Consider the following 27,900-nt stretch of genomic DNA (forward strand, 5'->3'; position numbering starts at 1 on the left):
ACACAAATCGCACAATCACACAGTATTGAAAATAGAAGAAGAATAACACAGTATTTAACGTAGTTCAACCATAAGATCTACGTTCACGGGCAAGATAAGTAAGAAAGTTTCACTATGATGAAAAGAGCAAGATACAATTAATCATAACTCTCAAATCCTAACCCCAGTGTGTTTCTTGAATATCACACAACTCTACCGCAACGGGTAGAATATTACAATATTTATCGGCCCGTGCCCTGCGCTACCATCACAGATCTCACTTTTTATCCCAATCGGGTCGCAGCGCGAAACTTTAGGTCGGATCACAATTCGAGCCCATGAAAACATATCCAAAAATTCAAGCCACAAAAAAATAACAATTATTCCCCTTGGTTTGAATTCTCTTAATCAGCAATAAAATAACCACAAAATACTCTGTGTTGCCATATGCCCTCGCGAGGGCACTACTGAACACTACAAATACCAACCAAGTCTAGGTAATGACTAAACTTACTAATTGGGACTCCCTTGGTCATCATATCTGCTAGATTATTATGTGTAAAGACTTTCTGTACAACTACATTCCCCTGAGATACAATGTCCCTAATGAAGTAATATCTGACATCAATGTGCTTAGTTCGCTCATGGTACATCTAATTTTTTGTGATATGTATTACACTCTGGCTGTTACAAAACACTGTTGCCTTATTTTGTATCAATCCAAGATCACCCACCAAATCTTGTAACCATAAAACTTCCTTTACTGCCTCTGTTAAGGCCATTTATTCAGCCTTTGTGATAGACAAAGCAACTGTAGCTTGCAATGTTGCCTTCCAATTGATAGCACTTTCAAAAAAAGTAAATAAATAAACTGTCAAAGATCTCCTCTTGTCTAAGTCCCCTACAAAATCTGAATCCACATAACCAATAACTAAATCACTCATCTTGGCCCTGTCAAATGTTAGACCAACATCTGTAGTACCCTTCAAATACCTTAAAATCCATTTCACTGCCTGCCAATGCTTTTTCCCAGGACACACCATGTATCTTCTTACAACACTAATTGCATATGAAATGTCAGGTCGGGTGCATACTATAGCATACATGATGCTACTAACAGCACTCGAATAGGGAACACTAGACATGTGCTCCATCTCCTTATCTGTTTTTGGTGACATGTCTGTAGATAACTTGAAATGGGCTGCAAATGGAACAGTCATAGGCTTAGCATTATTCATGTTGAAACGCTTAAGCACTTTCTCAACATAAGCCTGTTGAGACAAGAAAAGCTTTCCAACACTTCTATCCCTAGTAATTTCCATTCCCAATATCTTCTTTGCAGCACCCAAATCCTTCATCTCAAACTCATCACTCAATTGCTTTTTCAGAATGTTAATTTGTGACATGCTTTTAGCAGCAATAAGCATGTCATTCATATACAATAGCAAATAAACAAAGGAATCATCTGAAAGCTTCTTATAATATACACAACTGTCATATGAACTATAATTAAAGCCATTAAGAACTATAAATGTATTAAATCTTTTGTACCACTGCCTAGGAGACTATTTCGGACCATATAAAGATTTCTTAAGCAAGCAAACATGATTTTCCATGCCTGGAATGATAAATTCCTCAGGCTGACTTGTATAAATTTGCTCCTCCAACTTACCATGCAAAAATGCTGTCTTCACATCTAGTTGCTCAAGCCCTAGATCATGAAGAGCAACCATAACAAGTAAGACTATGACAGAACTGTGCTTTACAACTAGAGAAAACACTTCATTAAAGTCAATCCTCTCCTTCTGAGTAAAGCCTTTTGCTACCAACCATGCCTTATATCGAGGTGCTTCAACCCCTGGAGTGCCTTCCTTCTTCTTGAACACCCATTTGCAACCTATCACTTTTTGTCCCTTAGACAATGTTACAAGCTCCCAAGTTTGATTCTTGTGAAGAGATTCAATTTCTTCACTCATAGCATCGACCCACTGATCTGCATCTGAATAAGAAATAGCTTCTCTATAATTGCTGGGTTCATGCACATCAACTGTTTTAGCAACTGACAAGGCAAACACAATTAGATCTACATATGCATATCTCTGCGGTGAGCTAATCTGTCTTCTCTATCTACCAGTTACAATGCTATATGGTTCCTATTACTGTTACTTAGGTGTATCCTTTTGTTGATCAGGATCTTGCACCTCATCCTCTTAATCACTGGACTGAACTGCTGAAGTATTAATATCAAGCTCCACCTGTTCTCTGACACTGTGATATGATTCTGCTATTGACTTCTCCCTCTGACTATCCAATGAAGCAGACTCATTAAATGTCACATCTCTACTGATAATTAATCCTGGAGACTTTAGATCATTGCACTACAACCTGTAGCCTTTCACTCCAGATGCATACCCTAGAAATATGCATTTTCTTGCCCTCTGCTCAAGCTTACCATCTCTCACATGAGCATAAGCAGGGCAACCAAATACTCTCAGCTGAGAGTAATTAGCAGGTGAATCGGACTAGATCTCAAAAGGAGTTTTGCACTCAATAGCTGTAGATGGAGATCTATTAACTAAGAAACAGGCTGTATTAATTGCTTCAGCCCAGAAATCCTTTCCCAATCCTGAATGTGAGAGCATGCTTCGTGCTTTGTCACAAAGCGTTCTGTTCATGCTTTCTGCAATACCATTCTATTGTGGTGTCCTTGTACAAGTGTGATGTCTCACTATACCTTCATTGCTGCAGAATGCATCAAACTCATGATTGCAAAATTCTAACCCGTTATCAGTTCTAAGACGCTTGACTGTCTTTTTTGTCTGCTTCTCAATCATCGTCTTCCACTTTACAAAGGTTGAAAATGCCTCATCTTTTATTTTCAGAAAATACACCCACACCATCCGGGAGTAATCATCAATTAAAGTCATGAAGTACCTGACACCGCTCTTAGAAGGGATTCTGTTAGGACCCCATAGATCAGAGTGGATATAATCCACCGTTCCTCTGGTATTGCGCACTACCATTTTGTCGAACTTCACCCTGGTCTGTTTGCTAAATACACAGTGTTCACAAAAGTCCATAGATTCTATTTTCTGCCCGTCCAAAAAATTCCGCTTACTTAACACAGATAATCCTCTTTCACTCATATGACCAAAACGCATATGCCATAATTGAGTCTAATTCTGATTATTGCTTTCGGATGCTACTACAGCTTCCCCTAAAACTGTATTGCCCTGAAGAAAATATAATCTTGAATCAAACTACTCTTCATGAGTACCATAGAGCCCTTGCACACTTTGAGAACTCTATTCTCTGCATGGTATCTGAATCCATGAGAGTCAAGTGTCTTAAGAGAAATCAGGTTCCTCTTTAGTCCTGGAACATACCAACACTCTATAGTTCTGACAACGCCATCAAACATCCTCAATCTGATGTTACCAATTCCTTCAATAGATAATGCACGATTATTGCCTAGAAACACCTTACCACTCATCTGTTTATAAGTGACAAACCAGTTTCTATGTGGACACATATTATAAGTAAATCCAGGAATTTTGTCCATGATATGAACTCATAGATAAAATTTCTCTAGCACTGTCACCACTATCAGAATCAATAAAACTATTAACCACATTCGCATAACTTTTTGGTTGCTTTCCTTTTTTATTTTTCAACTTGGGACAGTCTTTCCTATAGTGATCTTGCTCCCCGCACTCAAAACAGTTGGCCTTTTTCATTCTTGACTTAGATCTGGCCTTAGATTTCTTCGTGCTGGAAGAATGCTCCCTTGAATGTGTTCTTCCCCTGCTTACCAAGCCTTCCCCCTCAAATCTTTCTCTATTATCTAGAAATTTCTTTTTCAACTCCTTCGATTTTAGAGAATTACTAACATTGTCTAGTGAAATACTGTCTTTCCCATACAACAGAGTATCAACAAAAGTTTCATAGGAGGGTGGCAAAGAACATAACACAATAAGGGCATGATTCTCACTGTTAATCTCAATATTAATATTCTTCAGATCCATAATGATTGAATTGAATTCATTCTGATGTTCTTTAATGGGCGTACATTCTCTCATTCTCAGATTGTGAAGCCTTTTCTTCAGATACAGGCGGTTGTTCAACGATTTGGCAAAGTACAACTCCTCTAATTTCTTCCATGCTGCAGATGCTAAGCTTTCACCAGCAATCTCGCGTAAGATATTATCAGTTACGCTCATGAAAATCGCACTCAAGGCTCTCTCATTTAGATCAACCTTCTCCTCCTCTTTCATACATTATGGAAAGTTATCATCGATTACCTTCCATAGACTTTGTAGGATCAAGGAAGATTTCATTTTAATCTTCCACAGACTAAAACTCGATCCAATATCAAACTTCTCTATCTCTTACTTCATTGAAGACGATGCCATCTGTAAACCATAGGTTTTGCGCACAAAGCTCTGATACCAGTTTGTTATAACAAGCATGCAAATCTAAGGCACATACACAAATCTCACAATCACACAGTATTGAAAATAGAAGAAGAATAATACAGAATTTAACGTGGTTCAACCGTAAGGTCTACGTCCATGGGCAAGACAAGAAAAAAAAGTTTCACTATGATGAAAAAAGCAAGATACAATCAATCAGAACTCTCAAACCCTAACTCCAGTGTGCTTTCCGAATATCTCACAACTCTACCACAAAGGGTAGAATATTACAATATTTATCGGCCCGTGCTCTGCACTACCAACGCAGATCTCACTTTTTATTCCAATCGGGTCGTAGCGCGAAATTTTGGGTTGGGTCACAATTCGGATCCAAGAAAACATATCCAAAAATTCAAGCCACAAAAAATAACAGTTATTAATAGTATGACCAAAACATGCATTATTAATTGGTTTTCCGAGGAAGGCTTGTTTATTTCGAGTGTGGGTTTTACTTTGTCTCATTTCCATTAAAATCATTATTATACGTGAGTCATGAAATTTAATGCTGCAGAATCCGTTTAATACGTACTTTGATGATTGATTATAATAAAATTCATATAAAATTGTGAAAATGTGTGAGGTTTTTATACACTTAAATTTCAAATTATATATATTTTTGTCTAGGGTAGTACAAGTATCTGTTACTGAATCTTCTGATATATATATATATATATATATTGTGTAAATTAAATAATAAAAAAACAGACCGTGCCAACTAATCGAAATCCTGCAAACTAGAGATCAACAAAAGAAGAAAAAGAAAAGAAAAATCTTATTCTGACACAGATAACTTTAATAAAACAAAGAAGGAACTTTTGGGTATGCGTAGAAGAATTAATGGAGTAGTAGGAGTGCTTGAATGGAGGCGAAGAGGAATAACAAGGCATATGTTTGCATGGGAAATGTTAATGGAATAGAAAACCGAAAGGGAAGTTGTTAGAGTGCACGCGTCAAAGCACAATGCAGAAGTAAAAGTAGGGGTGGCCACGGTCCAATTTCGAACCAGAATTGAATCAAAATTGGTTAGTTTAAAATTGGATTCGGCTTCGAACCGAACCAAAATTGCCTTTCTGTAATTTTGTTCAGGTTCATATTTTTCAGAAACCGTGAACCAGCAATTCCGAACTAGATGGAATCGACAGTTTTGAACCGGACCAAACCGGTGATTTAAATATAAAAGGATTCAATAAATATCTCATCCCACTCCTAATTCATTTATATATATCATTAATTCTCTATACAATTATTCTCTACACTCTCTTTAATTTTTAATACTCTTTCAATTTCTCTCAAATTCTCTAAACAATTATTTTTTACTCTTTTTAATTTTCAGTACTCTCTCATTTTTCCTACTTTATTATTTTATATGCTTATTAAATTTTCAATACTATCTCAATTATTCTGTTATTATTTTATATCCTCAATAAAATTTTCAACACCCTCTATTTTGATTTTTTTTTCTCTTTTATACTTTTTTAATTATCAATTATCATATAATTTTTTTAAAAAATGGGCAAGTAATAGAACTAAAAATTTTAATTTCTCTAAATCTTAAAGGGATACAAGGGTAAATTAAGTTCATACACATTTTTCTAATTTCTTTAAAAAAAAAAATTCATCTCTAACGTTTAAGTCTTTGTTTATTAATTTTTTTAAAAATAAATTATTTTCATTTTCTATTTTCTTATTTTATTTTGATTGAAAGATTTTTAAGAAAAAATTAAAATATTTTTATAAATATAACTCAAATTCTAAATCAATAAAGTTTTTCTTTAAATTTTTCATCTAAGTTGCCCTTAAACCGCCCTCAAACCATCTTCCAAACTATCTTGAACCATCATTTTTCGAATCGTCTTTCAACCTGTTTTAAACTGGGGCTTGAACCGAAACTAGCGGTTCAAGAACCGTCTTTCAAATCATCCCATCACAATTTGATTCAAGTTCATGATTTTATTGAATCTAAACCGATAGTTCTTGAACCATGCCACTCCTAAGTAAAAGAATCTTTGGAAATAACAACATATATATGATCGATATTGAGCTGGATTTATAATATTCTTTTGATCTTATGTATATTTATACACAACATACAAAACAATGGATTGTAAAGAAATTGTCCAAAAATCGATGTTTAATAGTGGCCAGCAGATGATTTTATAAATTCGGAAAAAATTTAGTAAAAAATTATAAATTAATCAACTCTCAAACAGTATGCTAAGTGAAAAAAATGGACAGAAAATATATAGCCAACAGCAGAAAACATGACCATCACGACAGACCAAGCCTAGCAGCAACGTGCTGATTGATGGGTTTGATTGAAAAAGTGTGCTTGATTCTCATTTGCCTTCCCACTATATGTAATGCCAAAGATGTATTTTGGAGAACACTTAAAAATTGATTTGGGAGTTGAAGAAATATTGTATGTTTTGAATCTCCAAACTCATGATATGTCAATGTATTAGGATCGGAGATATCAACAATTAGTACTCCAAATTCCTACGGGCCACAAATATACAAAGGGCTATGGTACATCAACTTTTTATTTATATATATATATATATATATATATATATATATATATATATATATATATATATATATAATTTTTTTTATCATCTATATAGAGATGTTATTTTAAAGCACTAATGAAATTTTTTATACTTCGGTGATTTTTTTAGGCTTGTTTAGCTTTTATGAGAATTTAAATTTGAGGCTTTATAATTTTAAAAATTATTAAACTAAAATTCATTAAAAATTTTAAATTGAATTTTGAAATAAAAATTTAGATTTATTATCTATAATTTATTTTTTACTTATTAATTTATTATTTTAATTAATTACTTCTTATAAAATTTTATATTTAATTGAATTCAAGTATAAGTAGAATTAAAAATTTTAAATTTATATAAACTTTAAAATTAAGAATTTTAATTTTATATAAATATTTAATTAATTTAAATAATAAAAATATAATTATAATTAATTTTAAAAATAAAGAAATTATTTGCAAAGCTAATGCTCCCCTCTCCACATTTATATACTAAGCTTAGTGTTTTTTTTTTTATTTTTTTATTTTTTATTTTTTTATAAAGAAGTTGGCGCCCTCAATTGATTAGAAGAACAAACTACCATTTCGACAAAAACCTTGCATTTATGTGATTAATTTCATTAAAAAAAATCAAATTAAATTCTATAAGATATATATTAATTAATTAAAAGTATACTTGATTGTTTTGATTTTTCTATTTATATTAAATTATCGTATAAAAGTCTAATTACAAATAAATAATAGAAAATACTTATATAGCTCACGTTTCCAATAAAATTTTCAATCACTTTAATTTTAAGAAAAATTATAAAAAAAAATATTACGTTATAATTTTGTGTATTTTTAAAATAAGGTTTTAATATTAACTTTTTGATAAAAAGATACCTTGAGCTTAAATTGCCTAAATGCGGTTAAGGTAATTAATTTAATCCCAAAAGTTTAGTAAAATCTATATATTAATTCATGTACTTTTAAAATCTACCTATTTAGTTGTTGATATTTTAATAAACATTCATATTTGTCTCTGCTTGAATGTATATAGATGCAAAAGTTTCTAGATTATTTTTTCATTTTTTTGTTAATTATAAAATAATATGATATAAGGATAAAATTTCCAATTAAATTCCTTTAGTTCAAATATATAATGTACATAGAATATTGATAAAATAAAATGATAAAATTATAATCAAAATAATAAATATTATAATATATGGGACTATTTTATAATAAATTTTATATTTTAAATTTATAATAATATTTTGTTATTTTTGGTATAAGTAATGATAAATTGAACAGAGGGATAAATCTGTATGTTTATTTAAATATCAAGAGTTAAATAGATGGATTTTAAAAATACAAAGACTAATATACAATTTTTACTAAAATTCAAGGACTAAATTATAATTTACTCTAATTTTTTAATGAAATCTAAGAAATTCTCTCTCTTTATTATCGGAGTTAAAGTTCAAGTATATTTTTGTCACAAAATTTTAAGACACTATCTGATATATACACTAAATCACAAGGTAATAAATTATAATTTTTCCTAATTTTAATTTCTTTTAAAGCTTCTAAAACAAAACTTTTAACGCTAACTTGTACTCGACGATTTAAAGATTTTTCTTTTTTTTTTTACATGGGCCTTGTGTAACTTATATTTGTATATGATTTATATTTATTATATATATTTTTTTTAAATTTTATTTTGCTGGAGACTCAAAGCAAGATGTCATAATCTTAAAAATAACTTTTAACACTATAAAATAAAAGTTGATTAGTAACTCTTTGCTTTTTTGGAATGCCTTGTTACTGTGCCACTTCCATGAACCGATCAATCCATCCCAAACAGTCAAAAGAAACTCGATGACTAATCTATGGAAGCCAATTCAAATCTGATGATGAGAAACCGCAATTGGGTTATCAATAGGGTAAGAGCTCCCTAATTCCCTATGTAACGCCCTCATTTTAAGTAGTTCCGTACATTTTACTGTTCCAGTTATCAATTGTTATCCAGAGAGTCAGAATGTCTGGAACGATAATTAGACTAGAGTGAGGAGTCATAAATAATTCAAATAAGTGTAAGAAAAATTAAGAAAAAAATAATTGATATTAAAATAAAATAATTGATATTAAAATATAACGAGAACAAAATTTTTAAATGAATAAAGTAAGATAAAATAGGGTGCTCCAGCACCGAATGTAGCACACCTTGCTTGGCTACACCATAAACGGGTGAGGGGTGTTACATTTATTGGTATCAGAGCACGGTTTAGGCGTTTCTAGGCATCGATAGATAGAATAAGATCATGTGCATAACATGCATTACATTCATATGAGTCGAGGTGACATTAATACAGATTTATTTTCTCTAGTAAGGTGAAGAAATAAGGAGGTAGCAGCTTATCGACTATTTACACGGGGTAAATTTCAAGGACGAAATTTTTATTAGAGAGGAAGAATTGTAACGCCCTCACTTTAGGTAGTTCCGTATATTCTACTGTTCCGGTAACCAATGGCTGTCCGGAGAGCCAGAATGTTTAAAATTATAATTAGACTAGAGTGAAGAGTCATAAATAATTTAAATAAGTGTAAGAAAAATTAAGGAAAAAATAATTGATATTAAAATATAACGAGAATAAAATTTTTAAAGGAATAAAGTAAGATAAAATAGGGTGCTCCGACACCGAATGTAGCACACCTTGCTCGGTTACACTGTAAAAGGATGAGGGGTGTTACACCTTAGCTCCTCTTCATGAGTATAATCACTTTTTTTTTTAAATTCAGTTTATTATAATTCAAAATATAAGATATATAATAAAATTTACTTATTAAATATATAAATCTCAAATATTTATATTTAAAATTTTTTTTATATCGGGTCCAGAAAAAATTTCCCACATAACTCTCTTTCTCCCCCTCTCATCACCTCCCTCTTATTGCCTTGTTGTAAGATGCTTAGATATCTAATATTAAGTTATTGAGTTCTAGGATTGGCAATGAGAGAGGGAGAAAGAGAATTATAAATGTAAGATTGTTGTAGCAAATTGAGTAGAGTAAGCCGCTTCATTAAATTAGTCGAGTCATTTCTTGTTTTGATCATTTGACTAAGCTGCTTAACTTTTTAACTAAGTTAAACGAATTATTTAACCTTTTGACTGACCTATTTGATTCGGTGTTCTGGACGGGATACATAATAACCAATGTGTTGGTTAAAGCTATCTTTGAAAATTTTACACATGAATTGGTTAATATATGCATCATCTCATGGTTTGATATATCTTTTATTACTATCGAATAATATCAAACTTCAACTTTTTTACACATCATATTCTAATTATTATAAAGATTAAGTAATGTCATCAATAGGACCAGAGTGTAGTTAGTTGTCCTTGCGAGTAGAATGTCTGGTTTTGTTTGTTTTCTCTTCTGTTCTTTTTCTTCTCCAAGGGAGGAGGTTGGTTAATGGTAGTTGGTCATATACTAATAGAGAGCTAGAGAAGTCTCGTCATGCTAAAAGAAAATTAAAAAGAAAAAGGAAAAAAGAAAAAGAATTATAGTGCGTGTGTATATTTAGAGAGAGACGGAGCCCTATTTGAACTCAATTCCATGGTGTGAATCACAACCATGAAGTGTTTGTTATTGGCTCCTTAGCTCTCGCCGTGTTTCGCAAAGGGGGTAAGACCTTCTCAAAATCCTTATTTCCACAAATCCAGGAATCCTCAATTCTATATCTCTCTCTCAAATATCTCTTTTAGATAAGATAAAACTCTGTCTCAAATTTCATCATAATCTTCATAGAGAGAGAGTTCATGACTCGCGAGTCGTATTTTGTGTTGAAAAGGGATTCTCTTACTCATGGGTTTTCTTTAATTTCCTCTTTTGCATGAACTTCCCTGCCCTTTAGCTCTTCCGAAATGGTTATTTTAGCTCCTGTGATGCTCATGGACTACTTGAAAGAAGTGGAAGGCAAAATTGTTCATGACCATTTCACCAATAAGATGGCTATGTCACCAAGCAGGTGTACAGGGGTGCATGGACCTGTCATAGTTGGTGCTGGCCCTTCAGGTCTCGCCACAGCTGCTTGCCTTAAAGAAAGAGGTGTTCCTAGTTTGATTCTTGAGAGGGCTAATTGCATAGCTTCCTTGTGGCAGCTCAAAACCTACGATCGTCTCCGCCTCCATCTTCCAAAGCAGTTCTGCGAGCTCCCTCTCAAGCCATTCCCAACTGACTTCCCAACATACCCAACAAAACAACAGTTTGTGGCCTACTTGGAGGCTTACGCAAAGCATTTTGGTCTAGCACCAGTCTTCAATAACACAGTGGTGAGTGCGGAATTCGATCCTCGATGTGGGTTTTGGCGTGTCAAGACCTTGGGGCTGAAACAGGAGGAGTCGGAGTATGTATGCCAATGGCTAATCGTTGCCACCGGCGAAAATGCTGAGGAGGTCGTGCCGGATATTGAAGGAATGAATCAATTTGAGGGCCCTATTCTTCACACGAGCTCATACAAGAGCGGGGAGTTGTTTCGTGGGAAGAGAGTTTTGGTGGTTGGATGTGGGAATTCAGGCATGGAGGTCTGCTTGGATCTTTGCAACTATAATGCTCGCCCATCCATCGTGGTTAGAGACTCGGTGAGCATACATAAGCTCTCTCATATAGAGAAAGTAACTCACCTGAGTGAGATTGCCTACTCCAAATTCTTGTGTGCCATTCTTAGGATTTATTTAACGTAACACACTCTCTCTCTCTTTCCCCTTACCATTATAGCAATGAATTTTGACGAAAAAACAAGGAACCTGTCATTTTTTAACCAAATTATTTAATATATTGCACCAAGTTTCTTGTAAAATATCTTCATTTTCCAATTGGTAATAGTTGGTTTTCCTTCGCCAACAATAATATAAGCCTAGAAAATAGAAAAACATTATACTAGTTGGGAATATGTTCTGCAACAGTAGAAACAAAGTAAAATGAGGCTCTTTTATGCCACTTTCACCCACTTGGGAAGGAGTTGGAAATTGCTTGTTTGAGACTCAACTATTCTTGTAAACTTTATTTTGTGTTGTGTTGCGTTGTTGACTTTAGCTTTAGTGCTATGAAATGTATTTTGTTACATATGTACTTGAATCTCTCTCACTTTCTTGGAATATGTTTGCATGCGTAGCAATAGTCAGCATTCCAAAAACTCATAAATGTTACAGCCTGTTCCTTCTCTTTAATAAAAATTTTCTGTGGAAAGTGTTGCAGATTCTAAAGGATGTGGAAAATAACATTGCAATGAAAGAAGCAAATTCACACACTCACACACACTTGGGGGGGGGCTCATTTCATTCGCTATCTTATCTCTTAGTCCTTTTTTCTTAAAGCTTTTTAAGCAACTTTTCTTTTGGTTGTTTTGGTGGTGTGTTATTGCAGGTGCACGTCCTGCCTCAAGAGATGCTTGGAAGATCAACTTTTGGATTGTCCATGTGGCTGCTCAAGTGGTTTCCTTTGGGCCTTGTGGATCAAATTTTATTACTGATATCTCGGTTCATGCTTGGTGATACTTCTCAATTCGGTCTCCATCGTCCTAAACTTGGTCCTATCCAGCTCAAAAATGCCACAGGAAAAACACCTGTCTTGGATGTGGGTACTCTTGCTAAGATCAGAAGTGGGGATATTAAGGTTTATATTTCTGGACATCATTTAAGATCATTTATTCAATCACTTGATTGTCTGCACTATAGAAGCATCTCACAAATTGATCTGCAACCTAATCATGTGATTTTCCGCCAATTCTTTAGGTTTGCAGGGGAATACAGAGACTAATGCATCATTATGTGGAGTTTGTTGATGGAAGCACGGAAAATTTCGATGCTATCATCCTAGCCACAGGTTACAAAAGCAACGTACCTTCTTGGTTGAAGGTGCGCTTATTTACTCTTTTTGTTTAAACTTTTTTGATAAGCAAAGCAATTTTATTAATTATTAAAACATTCAAGAAAAACTTAGCATACAATCCAATTAATACCCGGTTATTAGACTTCTCAGTAACATTGAGCCGATGCTAATTTATAATTAGTTTTGTTATTAATATTCTATAAGTTACTGTTAATAAATAATGAATATGATACAGGTTCAAGAGAATGATTTTCTGACCATGAACTTCTGTGCTAATCAGGGTAACGAAATGTTTTCAGAGAAAGATGGACTGCCCCACAAGTCATTCCCAAATGGATGGAAAGGTGAAAATGGGTTGTATGCAGTAGGTTTTACACAGCGTGGCCTGCTTGGCACGTCTATTGATGCAAGAAGAATTGCACAAGACATTGAGCTTCGCTGGAAAGCTGAGGCCACAGGTTTCATGGCCTTTGCTTGTGCATCACCAAAACAATCATGACTCCAAAATGATTACATTGAAAGAAAGAAGGAAAAAAAAAATCTAATGAACCTTTTGGTTTCTTGGACATCTAATGAAGTTTCTCCTCTCATTTGAGCGAGCGAAGCAGGAATAGAAAGACAAGGACAAGTTGTTTTTAACCTTTCAAATGCACAAAAGCTAGGAATGTTAGGGTAAAAAGCTGAGGGTGATAATATTTGTTTCTTGGGGAGGAGAAGAAGATTCTCAATGTGTATATCTTGTTCATCATTCTTGTTTTATATTATTAGTTAGGTAAACTTTTTAAGTGAAAGGGTGGAGTAGTATGCTTTTGCAATTTCATAACATGTTTCAAAAGGTTAGATATGGTGAAAGTAATTAATATAAATTAACAAGAGAGAGAGAGAGAGAGAGAGAGAGTACGATATGGTTTTCCATCTGGTATTGTTTTTTAAATAATAGTTAACCCTGAATAGACCATAAATTATGAGTTCTTTCATAATTTTGATATAAAAATGAATAGTAAACAAGGCCGATATCAATACCCATCAAGGATTTATGGAACATTCAACTAATTATTATCTTAGGACCATTTTTTTTTTAAAATATATACATATATTCTTTTCTGAAAAACAAAAAGCAAAAGTGATTACAAAAGAAAAGGGAAAAAGAGAAAAAAAGAAGAAAAAAATCATTTAGGTCATGTAAAGATCGCATGTAGAAGCAAGTGGCCTTCATGTTCAATTCCGCATCTCGTTTGTATATCAACTTTTCATAATATATTTAATTTTCAAGGCTATTTTGATTGGATTAGTACTTATATCCTCATTTCCCTTATTGCTATTATATTGGCCTTTAATTTCTATCCTCATCAATAAAACTTGGACCACCATTATTTTGTACACAGTCCAGACAATGATTCCATCATAGCTTGATCCCTGTCAATGTACAAATGGGTTATGAAAGAGTTTAGAACCATTTGTGAATGAAGATTTAGGTCACAATCAAATATGATGCAGGGAATGATCATTGAGTTTCTAGAAAATCACCACTTCTAAATTACACCCTTTCCTTCTTTTAGTTCATAAATATTATACAAAATATCCCTGAAATTAATTTTGTCGAAGTATATATAAATCATTACATATACATATAATGGCTTATACAAGCAAAATGGCAAAAGTAATTGCTGGGAACTCCTTTTTGTTTATCAGATAATTACAAAATCCATTTCAAAGATGTTCTGTTAATTTTTATTGTCAGTCAAACTGAAGGATAGTATCTCTTTAATTTAAGGACAACATAAATAATTTTTTTAAAAAAATTCTCAGATGTATCAAAAAAAATTAAAAAGAACTTTTGGCATCATAAGAGATATTAATTTCTATTTTAGAATTTTACCATACAAACTTAGTAATTTTCAACATAATATCATAGCATCTTTAATCGAAAGTTATAAATTTGAATCTTATATATTATTCCCTTCTTGAATGTTAAATTTTAAAATAAAATAAAACAGATTTTTGCTTATTCATGTTCTAAGTCTAATAGATTTTGAGTTGAAGACAATTTGTAAATATGCATTTTTAGGTAGAGTAAGATGTTTTAATATATTTTTAATGCTTGCATTAGTACATTTTGAGAGTACAATGTGATCAATTTTGAATGGAGAATGCGGCCCAAGTATTATATGAATATATTTTTTTATTGATTTCATAATGAACTCAAGACCTTAAAATTCTGAAAATGATTTCAATTTGATCAAAAGCTCATTGATAGATTATATTATGTCATGAAAACTAACACAAGTGATGAAAGAAGCTAAAGATGTATGTATTGATGTGGACAATGACACACCCCATGTAGCAATGGAGGATAGTAGTTATGGGTTTAATGATATGTTGTTGGTGGGTTATATTCCGACCGACTGGAGTTGATGAGCACATACAAATCGAATCTTCTAGGTTTCAAAATAATGACAGTACTATCAGAGAGAGAAAGAGTATCAACGTCAAAGGCTAGTAAAACTTGCATCTTGTTTAGGACCAGAAGGAAGGAGGTGACCTACTAATAATTTGGCTGGCCCATTAGATCCCATTATTTTCCCCTCAATCGCTTGCCGACTTTCTTCTTTCCTATCCTTTAAGAGTGTAAAAAGGGTGGTGGTCTACGGATAATCTTCAGCTAATAAGCTCCTTGTTGATAATGCAATTATTTTCCTTTCTTTACTTGTCTTGATGCAAGTTGTGCACCTTCTCCCACAAACATCATCATATTCAGGTTCCCCTTTTTAGATTTTCCTTTTTCTTTTATATGATTTCATATTGCTTCTTCATAATTTAGGTCGTTGGAGGAGGCCAAAGTGCAGTTAAAATGGTTGGCATAGACAAAAGATAACATAGATGAAAAAGATCTTTTATTTGTATAATTATATTAGTCGGATGAGTTATAATGATAATTAATTTTTTCTTTTGTAATACCCAATCTACTGGATTCAAACTTTTATTAATTAATATAATTAATATTCCTTGGAATAGACATAAATTGATTACTTATGTATTTTTATTTTCCATAATCATTCCTACGCAACAAAATGGGAAATTATGCTCCTTTCTCTTAATTTATTTAAATTTTAGAGCTTACCCAAGTTCAGAAATGCATTTATAATTAAGCTACTAAAAGCCATTCAATTGTAATTCAAATTAGAAAACTTACCGTATCTGAAATTACTGTAATATTATTAAGCTGATCAAAATTCATTGCTGAACGAATTTTTTTTTTTGTTTAATAAGTTTTGTTTGAGATTTGAACTTAAAATCATATATTTTTAAGGATAGATTGTTGTATCATTGACTTAAATTTATGGTTTCTGAATAGACTTAAATTTATGGTTTCCGAATAGAAGGGTCGAAAGTTAAGAAAGTCCACCAGAGGACAGTGGTTATCTATCTGTGGCTGATTACTTGTTGAGAGATATTGTTCAGCCGACAGCAACTGCTTCCCAATTCTTTAAAGAAACAGCTGTAGGTTTGGCTGAACTGAAATTTGTGTGCATTCTTAGAGAGTAGTTAAAAACTAAACATGGAGTTGCCCTACAAAGTTGTATGCATGGTCCAGAGGCACGTGATTGCCATGCAGACATTGCAAGTCACACAGGCGGGGCAGCTTTCCCCGGCTGCACATGTGTACTGCGTACTCTTGGATTTGGACCAACCATTTGGGTTGATAGATTTACTGGTTTTATTGTGAGTGGTCCAAAATTTTTATGGTATTAAAACGTCTTCATCTCTCAGCTGCGGCATTTCCCATTATTTAATTATCTTTTTCAAGACTAAAACGTGTTATAGCTTGGGATGGTGTGTAGTGTTTTGAGTTAGACTAGATTGTTATGTTCCAAACTTTGTCGTTTTTGAGGAAAAGAAACTGAAATGATTAATGCATTCTACATTTTTATTTGATTTGATTTTCTTGCCTATGTCTTAGTACCCATCCTCATCTTGATAGGATAGATATGACTTGAAAACACAAACATAATACTCTTTTGAAAAAAAAAAACACAGAACAGGTATTAATAAATAATATGACACCCCAAGCAGTGAATATAATTCAGTAATAGCTATATATATATATATATATATGAATAGGAGATTCAAATTCAACTCTTCTTCTTCTCTACATATATAATATAAAAAAAATGGTACGACACTCGATTATAGGTATATTATGAGTGGATAAAGCATGAGTAAAATATAATTTTAAAAAATAAAATGTCCTTGATTCTTAAAACCAGTAGAAAATGAAACAATATTAAAATGATTGGAAAACATGGTCATATGGACAATTTAGAAAGTTAAAATACTTAGAAGAGAAATGTTTATAGGAAATTGCTTACCTAAAAGCATTTCAAGCTAAAAGGGAAGAATTGGAATAATTGGGGGAAGTTGGCACTGCTTGTTTATGTGCATGCCCAATAGGTTATTAGCATTTTGGTCTCATTCATCGACGATGAATTGAATGGCGAGGGGGGTGGGGGGTGTGTGTAGAGCAGAAGTCCTGAAAACCTCCTTTGTAGAGTCCCACATTGATGGGGAAATAAGAAGCTAGTTTAAATAATTTTAGGCTCAATTATTAAAATAATTTGGTTTAATTATTTTGGATCGAGTGGTTAAGAGTTTAAAAGTTATTTCGATAAATTAGATTTAGAGTCTTATAGTTAATATAATAGCTAAGATAAAAGTGTATAAAATTGTAATCATCATCCCTCAACTTTCAATTCTATTTCCTTTTCAATTTTCAACTTGAAAGAAAATTAAGAAGAAAATTAAAAGGTATTCAGTTTAACTTATAAGTCAATCAAATTTATATCATTTTTAGTTATTTCAACAAATTAAGTTACTTTTAAATGCTTCTTAATAAAATATTTAAATTATTTAAAAGTTAATTTTCAATAATTTTACCAAACAATTAATTATTTATTTTTAAATTTATTATTTATAAGTTAAAAATATATATTTTAAGCTAAAAGTTAAAAATAGATAATTAATCTAAATACCCTCATGCAAATGGAAGAGTCAACCTAAAAGAATGCTAAGGAGGGACTTAAAGGCAAATATAAGAGAAAAGGTGTAACAATTTAGTTGAATTGACCCAAATAACTTTCAAACCCACTAACTCCGCATAATTTTCTGACTTAAGATAGCTCAGATGCAAGCTGAACTAACTTAAGTAGCTTTCAATTAACCTAAATTAACTTGTTCAAAGTGGTTAACCACTTTATTAGTTAACCACTAAGAGAATATATACATTACCTTTTTTTTTTTCACTTTGTCCTGCTGATGAGGGAATCCTTTTCTAAATGGTGCTCTCATCCCAAGCGGTGCTTGGCTTGGGATGTTACACGAGGTATGGATTTTAAGGCTTTGGCCAGTTCCAAAAATATCGTGCATAGAAGGAGGCAGCAATAGATGTCTTTTCTTCTTCTTTCAATTTCATATTTTATGGGTTGACGGTTAAACAACTAAAGTTGATTAGAGCTAAAGGCTTTGATTTCATAGTGGAAGATGGTCGAAAGTTGGCCGGACGGGTTTGCATTTTGGTGGGCTCTCTGTTACAACTCTGCCTCTCTCATTCCTTTGTTGTCTAGTTCATGGCCAACGTTTACTCTCACAATCTTTTCTTTTCTTTTCTTTTCTTTTTTCCCCTTCTTTCCCCATTAAATTTGATTCAATCTGAAAAATAAAAAAAATAAACTGAAATTTTTAGTACATCAAATTGAATCAATAAATCAAATCAAATCGATTTCGATTTGATTTATCAATTTGAGCTACATCTTAAACTTTATTACTTTACTTTAAACCCATATTAAACTCAATTTTAGTTATATTTTCTATTTTTAACTCTAATTTAAAATCTAATAATAATTAATTAAAAAACCAAACTTTTCTATTCGATTTTATTAACATATTTAATTTTTCTTAAAAAAATTCAATTAATTCCATAAACTCAAAAGAAAAAGAAAATTAAATTTCTTATGCCTATTTTCTAGAAATAAAAGGGCAATCATTATCATGCTAATCAATTTAAGAACCAGAAAGTTACAGGAACTACTTCGTCAAATCAATAGAAGCCAATAATGGAATAATTAAGTTAGAAGAATTTATGACTTGTTCTCATTGCAAATGCTGATTCTTTTGATGAAGTTTCTCCTCATATCTCGCATTCCTTCATCTCCCCACTGTAATTAGGATATGTATAGAGATGATCTAGTGTGAGAAATTACAAGTGAGCTTAGTTTGATGGTAAATATATACCTTTCAATATTTGAGCAATAAATTGATTAAGTTTTAAAGAATTAAAAAGCAACAGAAAGAATGGCAAAAGAAAGCAATTTTTGAGTAGCGGCTTTTGCAAAATTGTACTTGTTTCACTGTATTTATTTATTTAAAAATCATTATTTAATTTTTATATTTTAATAAAATTAACTATTTAATCTCTATATTTTTTTAAAAAATATTATTTAATTTTTGTTTTTTACTTTGATTTTGTTAAATTTTTCGTTAGTCAAAAAATTTTAATATTAATCAAATTACTATTTAGTCCTTCTATTTTAGTGAAATTAACTAGTTGGTCATTCTATTTTAAAAAACATATTAGTTGGTCTCTATAATTTAATCTCTCATACTATATATATATATTTTTTATGCCTATACTACCTTGAACCTCTCCCCCTTATTTCTCTCTCTCCATATTTCTTCCTCTTAGCAAACACATCCTTCTTTTTTTCATTCTCTCTCTATTTCTTTCATCTTGTAATAAAAATTGGTACAAGCTATATGTGTTAAAAAAAGGTTAATCAATTTCCCTAAATTTCTAAGCAATCAACTTGATAATTTAGGAATTTTGTTTTCAAATAGAGAAAATATAAAAGTGATGCCTAGAGAATTAAATGAAAATACTTGAACAATTTAAAAAATATATATATAAATTTAGATCTAATCTTCACATAAAAAATTTTTAGTTTTTATTCAAGAATATGTTTTAATATTGTGCTTTTAAAATATAGTGACTAACTAATTAATTTCACTAAATTAAAAGGACTAGATAGTAGCATTTTTTTAAAAATAGAGACTAATTAATTAATTTTAATAAAATAAAAGAACTAAATAGTAGTTTGATAAGTATTGACTAATAGAAAATTTGACGAAAGAACTAAATTGTTTAATGAAAAATAAAATATAAAAACTAAATAATATATTTTTAAAAATATAAAGATTAAATAGTTAACTTATTAACGTGTATGGACTAAATAATATTTATTTATTTATTTATTTATATAGTTCCATAGATAACCGAGAAAGGAAATGTGGGTGATTAAAGGCCTAGACTTTTGAAGAATGCATAAGAAAAAGGGGGAAATTCCGTAGGGTATAAGTAGTTAGCTTTATTACGTAGATGAAAGGGGCAAGACATGCAGGCGCGGTATGAATAAGAGAAGACGACCGATCAGAGGTCAGAAGCAATAGGAAAGGAGAGATTATAATAATAGTAATGAGGGAAGAGAATTGTGATATGGATACTCCACACTTTTCTTTGCTCTTTCTTGAACATGCTATGCTACTTAGGACCACCATGTATACCTTCTTCTTCTTCTTCATTCATTTCACCATCCCTCGTCCACATGTCATTGAATCATGCACATGGGACTAATTCTAAAGTAAGAGGCTACAGAATTTGCTATTTCAATTGCTCTCTTAATTATTTCACATCAAACATCAGCTGAACTAACAATCAACGATATGATTAAATTATTTGAGGGCGGCGGCATTGAGCCCATGGAATTTTTAAACAAAATCAGGGGTATATTGGTAATTTAAAATTTATAATTATCAAAATTTTAAAAAATAATAATTCAGGAAAAAAAAATTAAAAATAGTATTCCATTAATCCAACAACTATTTTGCTTTAACTTCTTTAATTTCGAGGAGAAGTTTTCTATTATATTAGATTTTTTGGTAAATCAGTAATAAGTGATCAATTTTAATGTATTCTATTTAAAAAAAAAAAAAGATTCCCATCAATTTATATAGTGTGATCAATGAATAAAGATTTTTCTTTAATAATTTAAAGAATTTATGCAGAATTTAGAGGTTATGAGCGTATATATTATTTTAGAAAAAATTGTATGTAATTTCTATTTTTTTAAATCTAACATCAATGTTTGGGTAGTTGATTAAAAAAGTAATTGATATTTGACATTAAAACATTTAAGCTATAAATAAATTTGTTAATTTGAAAATTTAAGAAATTACTATAATTTTCATATTATGATCTCAATTTTCAATTGAAATGTGTTGTTAATTTTGAGATTATATTTATATTGATAAAATATATTTATAAATATTAATAATAAAATTATTATGTAATATTTTAGAAAATAAAAAAAATTATTGTAATATACATTTAATAATTTATTGCATTCTGCAGGAAAATATATATATATATATATATATATATATATATATATATATATATATATATATATATATATATATATATATATATATATATATATAACGGTGATTAAGTCATTGTTGTGATGGGAACATTGAAGATTAATTCATAACTCTAATTGAAAGGAAAAAGAAAGATAAATATAAAAAAACTACATCGAAAGCTGAGAATTTTTAAATTAGAATAACTAAATAATCCTATTTTTATGGAATGGTTTTATCATATATATATATATATATATATATTTCAATGAACCATGAGGTAGTAAAAAATGAATAAATAGAAGGTGATGATTGAAGTGGATGGAAAGAAAGGGTAGCCATATTTCCTTTGTTTGGATGTCCTAACAAGGAATTGTGGAAGAAAAGGATATAATATGCTTCTCTCTTTATAGGGTTAAAGGATGGAGAGGAAGAACAAGAAGAAGAAGCAAAGAGAAAGAGAGTTCCAACTTCCATGGGTTGAGGATGAGATAGTACATATGATGGGCAGACATAAAGAGAAGACTTCTCTACAACTCCCACATGCTAGCTTTTCTTGTCCAATTTGTCTCCTTCGACTTGGTATCTCAACGTACAATGAAGAATCTTCCCAAGAGACCTATTCCAATATCCATGGGCGCTAAAAAGAATATCCTTGATGCAACGAAGCATTGGTTCTCAGTTGGCACACTGGGAACTTGAGAGCTGTACGTTAATGGGATCCACACCAAGTTGAGTGGAGAATGCTTTAGAGATTATCTCTTTTATTAGTACACCATTTTAATTCACATGTCCTTCGAGCAAATTAATTATTTTTTTCCTTGTCATTGGCTCCATAGGCCTAGGTCATCATCAGTATGAATATGAATTCGTACTAATTATGGCGAGTTGCCCCCTTCTTTCTGAACTCGAGAGAAGACTGAAAAAGTCACTTCAATGGTATATAAAAATCAGGCTAGGTGGATCTTAGTTTTTGGTTTAATATTATGGCAATTCTTAAACTCTAATATTTGAATTTAGGATATGGTCATAGAGAGTTGAAGTTCATAAGAAAATAAAATTATTAATTATTATCTTACATATAAATTTGTGCATTTTATATAAACACTTTAATTAATTTTGCATACATCTTAATAAAGAAAAAAATCAAAAGTAAAAGTTAATATTTTTAAAGATAATTATCACATGCAACCACTCAATTTTATAAGTTTTTAATAAAAGTCTCTAAATTTTAATTTTTTTCACAAAATTTATTGAACTAATTTTTTTTTATAAAAGTTATTGTGAAAAAAAAAAAAACTTTTTTTTTAATTTTACTACTTTACAACTTCTATAAATAAAAAAAATTAAAATACTAGAAATTTAGAATAGAAAAGAAACGAAGAAAAAGAGAAAGAGAGGGGTTTTAGACAGAGAGACAGATTTTTTTTTTTTATTTTTTTTTTTTTTTTTTAAAAAAATAATATAATATAATAAAATTTATTAAATGATACATGCATTTTGCATAATCATTTAGGTTTAATTTCATGGCCATTTTATTTAATTGTTAGGCACTTTTAGCCAATTTTATTAGTTATTTAGATAGTTTTTCATGATTGTCAATTTTTTAGATTAATTTGTAATTTTACTTTGTTTTGTAGGAAAAATAGTGTTTTTGAGGGACTAAAAAAAAAATTTTGCCAATGAGGAGTGTCTTCTACAAAAAAGATATCAAAACAAGTTTTCAAGTTGAAATATGCATTTGTCAAATTGGCATAACTTGCCGCATAAGTTGTGTAGATCTGCATAAGGAGAAAGATCACTATTTCCAAACCACCAAATGTGCATAAGGAGATCGCATAACTTATGCACATTCTCGCCTCCCTTATGCACATTCACGAAATTGTGCATAACTTATGCACCAAGTCATGCAACCGCATAAGAGACCCAAATCAGCTGAAAATCGCATAAGGGATCGCATAACTTATGCATCTCACTTATGCAATCCTATGCAAGAGTTCATTAATGAGTCATGAGATTTCCTCACATAATTCCTCCTCAAACACACCATTTTAGGGTTCCATGTCAAAAATGCTATAAATAGTCCCATTTTCTCATTTTAGAAGGGAGGCAAGGAGAAAGAAGAAGAGGAGAAGAGAGGCGAAATAAAGGAGTCATTTTCACCTTCCACCATTTTTAACCAAGATTTGCAGATTTCTTCCTTCCTTTACATTTTTCTATATTTCTAGTATTTAATTTCTTTAGTTTTAGTTTAGATTAAAGCTTTATTTCCATTTAAACTCATCATATCTTGTAATCATTATGGATTGTGAGTAGTTTTCTTTGATTCTGGAGTAAGAGATGTAATATTTTAGTTATTTTTGTGGATTTAAATTGGGTTAGTCCTAATTTAATGAAATTTATGAGGTTTAATCCATTTCTTGTGTGCTTATTCACATGCTTAATGAAGGGCCCCATTAAGTTATGTTCTTAATCCTTAGTTGGAGCACCGAAAGGAGAAAACCAAGTGATAGTTAATCAAGAAATTAGATTTAATTAACTTAGATCTAGAAATAGACTAAGGGTTAAGAGGGTTTTAATAGATTGATTAAAGAACCTAATGGGTCTTGGTTAATTTTAACTCACGAAAGTAGGATTAAGTTAATTAAGGCACTCTTTGTCTCACTCAAAATAGTTTTCAAAGGATTTTAGAATTAATCTCCTTTAAACCCATAAATTTCATGGATTGGGCTAGCTAGGAAAATCCCAAAATGACTTAAATATGAAATCTAACTCCTAATCGCTTTTTATCATTGTTAATTTCTAATCGAATTTAATTACTTGCCATTTTGAATATCATATTTGAACTTTCATTACTTCAATTTGATGCAATTTTAGTTTAATTAATACATTGTTGAATAGAATATTAATTTTGCACATTTAAATTGCATATCCCATTACCCATTAATTTACTACTTTAAATACTTGATTTAGTCAACTTTTATATCAAAAATTCAATCATTAACACAACTCTTCGTGGGATCGATATTTTTCTATACTACTTGAACGACCCGTGCACTGGCGGTTTAGACCCATCAAGTTTTTAGCGCCGTTGCCATCGAGTTGTTAGTTTAAGATTGAATTCTTGATTATTTTAGTTGTTTATAGTTTTATCTTTGTTATCTTTTCATTTTGTGTTTGTTTGTTCTTTTTCGTACTTTAATCTTTTATGAGAAGGGCTAGAAGCTCAAGTGACACATCCTTATTATTTAATCCTGAATTGAGAAATTTTGTAAGGCCAACAAGAAAGAAACCGGAAGAAGGAAGGAAGCATTGAGAGAAACTGAATTAGAAGCAGAAATGGTGATGAAAGAATTAGAATTGGTGTTGATAATGCTAAAAATGATCAAAATAATGAAAATACAGCTCATGGTGAAGAAGTTGTTAATGCTAATGTGCCTAGTGGAAGTATGATGGATCATGCATTTTCCATTTTGATGACTTAAGAGAGAGTATAGCAAGACCAAGAATTGATGCAAATAGTTACAAGATGGATTTTGGAGTCCTTCAAATGATTGAATTCTCAATTTGGGGTCATCCTTCGAAAATCCTCACACACATCTTAAGAAGTTTGTTATGATTTGTGACATGCAAAAACAACCAAGAGTATCGATGATGCAGAAGGCTAAAATTGTTTCCATTCTCTTTGAAAGATAGAGCATTGGATTGGCTTGATTCTTTACCTCACAACTCAATTACAAATTGGGAGCAGCTCACTGATGTATTTCTTGCCCAATACTTTCCACCTGGAAAAACTCAAGAGTTGAGGAATCAAATGATTGCTTTTAGAACAAGAGAAGATGAGAATCTTTATGAGTCATGGATGAGATGGAAGGAGTTGGAGAGACAATGTCCACATCATGCCATTCCCAAATGGATGATAAACCAGAATTTTTACACAAACGTCACTCCTGCTATCAGAGGGATCATTGATGCTCAAACTGGAGGGGAATTCATCATTAAGCATGAAGATGAAGCTTATGAGTTATTAGAGAAAATAGCAAAGAACAGTCATCTATGGAGTAGTCCAAGAGGGTCAACTCCAACTCAAAAAAGGCAAGTTCTTGGAATGTATGAGCTTGATCCATTCAACATGATCAATGCCAAATTTGATGCACTCACTAATGTCCTTGCTAAGAAAATGGAGGATTTAAGTATGCTAGTCGGTTCATCATCATGCTCGAAGTTCTCAACAAGTTACTTATGCGGAAGGAACAATGAGTGTGGAGTAGATTATCCTTCATATGCTTGGAGGAGTCATCCCAATTTTCATGGGAGAATCAGCAAAATCAAGCTTCAACTCGTAACTTTCCATCACAACAACAAGAGCATCAATACCAACAACCTAGGCAACCACCACCTAGTTTTCAAAGAAAGAATGCAAATCGCACCTTTACCAAGACAAAGAAGAACAAAGTTCCACCACGGAGGCTTTATTACAACAAATTCTTGCTAATCAAATTAAGCGTGATGAAGAGTTGAGAGAGATGAAAGCAAGGCTGGAACAAATGCAAACACACAATAGGATGTTGGAAAATCAGATTGCACAACAAGCATGCTCATCAAGTACCAATTCTATGGGGAAACTTCCTAGTCAAACAGAAAATCCAAGGGAGCAATGTTATGCCATCACACCGAGGAGTGGTAAAATAGTGCATCTTGAGAAGAGTGAAAAAGCCGAAGAGAGAAAATGAGAAAGATGTCAAGGGAGATGAAAAACAAGAGAGTGTAGAAAAAGGTAAAGAGGAGGTTGAAGAGAAAGAAGAGAAATATATACCTCAAGAGCCTTACAAGCCACAGCTTCCCTTTCCGCAGAGATTTCAAAAGCCAAGCTTGATAAGCAATTTGGGAAGTTCTTAGAGGTTTTGAAGAAGCTATATATAAATGTGCCTTTTATCGATGCTCTTTCCCAAATGCCTTCTTATGCTAAGTTTTTGAAAGAAATTCTCTCAAACAAAAGAAGACTTGAAGATTATGAGACTGTAGCCTTAACTGAGGAATGTAGTGCTATCCTCCAAAGGAAACTTCCTCCAAAGCTCAAGGATCCAGGGAGTTTTTCAATTCCATGCCATATTGGGGAATCATGTTCTATAAAAGCTTTATGTGATTTAGGGGCTAGTGTAAGCCTTATGCCCCTCTCCATCTATGAGAAGCTTAACATGGAGATCTTAAGCCAACCCACATTTCTCTTGGTTGGCGAGCATGATCAATTAAATATCCGTAGGGATCTTGGAAAATATACCACTCAAGGTTGGAAAATTTTACATCCCGATTGACTTTGTCATTTTGGACATGGAAGAGGATTCTCATATGCCAATCATTTTGGGGAGGCCTTTCCTGGCTACAGCTGGTGCTTTGATTGACGTGAAAGGTGAAAAGCTTACTCTTAGAATCGGAGAGGATCAGTTAGTCTTCAATATTGGCAATGATAAGAAGAAGCAACATGAAGATGTAGACTCTTGTTTGAGAATTGATATAGTTGATGAGTTAGTAAAAGAGCACTTTAGAAAGAGCTATCCGAAGGCTTCTCTTGAAAGTTGTCTTATCCATGAAGGGAGTATCAATGATGAAAATCCAAAAGAGGCTGCATTTGCACAAGATTTGAATAGTAATCCACCTTGTCCTATGGCACCAATCTTTGAAGTTGAGCAAATGGAGAAAAGTGAAGTAAAACAACCATCTCTCAAAGAAAAAGATGCACCAAAGGTTGTCAAGAAAGAAATGGTCGGATTTTTAGACAAAGCAACAAGAATCTTCTCATGTGATGGAAAGAAAATGAAGTATAGATTCATTGAAGCGCCTATTGGAAACAGAGGCAATAAATTCCAATTTCAGCCACCATGAAACATGAAAAGAGTCCAGCTAAGGACTATAAATTAGCGCTCTTGGGAGGCACCCCAAGTTCTTTTATTTTGCTTTTGTTGATTTACTTTTATTTTCATTGCTTTTGTTTTATCTTAAATCTCCCCAAATTCAATTTTTGACATTGTTAAATCTTGTCCCTTGTAGATGTAATTCAATGAAGAAAGGCTGGTGAACTGTTGGGGAAGTAATTCTTAACTTGAAAAATTTTGTCCTTCAAAAGAACTGATAAGTTTTTGCTGCATAATCTGTGCAGGAGCTGCAATCTAGTTCATGCAGAAGCAAAATGAAATCTGCAGCAAAAAAAGGGTGTCTGCAGCAAATGGCTTGTATTTTTGGTGAGGTTGGATGTATATCAATGGAGGAAGGTTGGTGAACTGCTGAAGTTGCTATCTGGTTTATGCAGAGCAGAAAAATAGAATCTGCAGCAGACCACTTAAGTTCTTGGTGAGGTTGGGTGTGTATTTTTTTTTTTAATACTTGTGCTTATAATGTTAATATGGTGGTAAGTGAATCATTTTTGCAGTTTTGAGCTTCTTTGGGTTATAGGATACAAGATAGAAATGCTGCATTTTCTTGGCAAATCTTGGAGAGTTCATTTCTCATTTGTGGTTAGATGCAACTTTATGCAGATTTTTATGGAGTTTTATG

The 27,900-nt window shown here is 31.9% G+C and overlaps 1 protein-coding gene and 1 non-coding gene across 3 annotated transcripts; one reads left to right on the forward strand and one right to left on the reverse strand.

Annotated features, from left to right (window-relative positions):
• The first annotated feature begins 10,425 nt into the window (after positions 1-10,425).
• On the forward strand, positions 10,426-13,670 carry LOC110671797 (indole-3-pyruvate monooxygenase YUCCA2). 2 transcript variants are annotated; one of them, XM_058129662.1, is made up of 4 exons: positions 10,426-11,630; positions 12,415-12,663; positions 12,783-12,905; positions 13,179-13,399. In XM_058129662.1, exons 1-4 carry the CDS (start codon positions 10,914-10,916, stop codon positions 13,245-13,247), a joined length of 1,158 nt encoding a protein of 385 aa, XP_057985645.1. In that variant the 5' UTR covers positions 10,426-10,913; the 3' UTR covers positions 13,248-13,399. The 2 variants fall into 2 exon arrangements, with proteins under 2 accessions (XP_057985645.1, XP_021690057.2); XM_021834365.2 differs by having other exon boundaries at positions 10,433-11,630; positions 13,160-13,670.
• An 11,476-nt stretch (positions 13,671-25,146) lies between these two features.
• On the reverse strand, positions 25,147-25,254 carry LOC131170983 (small nucleolar RNA R71). The gene has a single exon (XR_009141743.1). It is a non-coding gene; the product is annotated as a small nucleolar RNA R71 (small nucleolar RNA).
• Between the last annotated feature and the right edge of the window lie 2,646 nt (positions 25,255-27,900).

The sequence above is a fragment of the Hevea brasiliensis genome, chromosome 11, assembly GCF_030052815.1.
Source record: "Hevea brasiliensis isolate MT/VB/25A 57/8 chromosome 11, ASM3005281v1, whole genome shotgun sequence".
Lineage (NCBI taxonomy): Eukaryota > Viridiplantae > Streptophyta > Magnoliopsida > Malpighiales > Euphorbiaceae > Hevea > Hevea brasiliensis.

Bases quoted from the DNA above. Each gene is read 5' to 3' on its own strand.
- LOC110671797 (XM_021834365.2), top strand. From the start codon at position 10,914: ATGGTTATTTTAGCTCCTGTGATGCTCATGGACTACTTGAAAGAAGTG. The intron at 11,631-12,414 runs GTGAGCATACAT...GTGTTATTGCAG, and splicing joins CCATCGTGGTTAGAGACTCG to GTGCACGTCCTGCCTCAAGA. The intron at 12,664-12,782 runs GTTTATATTTCT...CCAATTCTTTAG, and splicing joins TCAGAAGTGGGGATATTAAG to GTTTGCAGGGGAATACAGAG.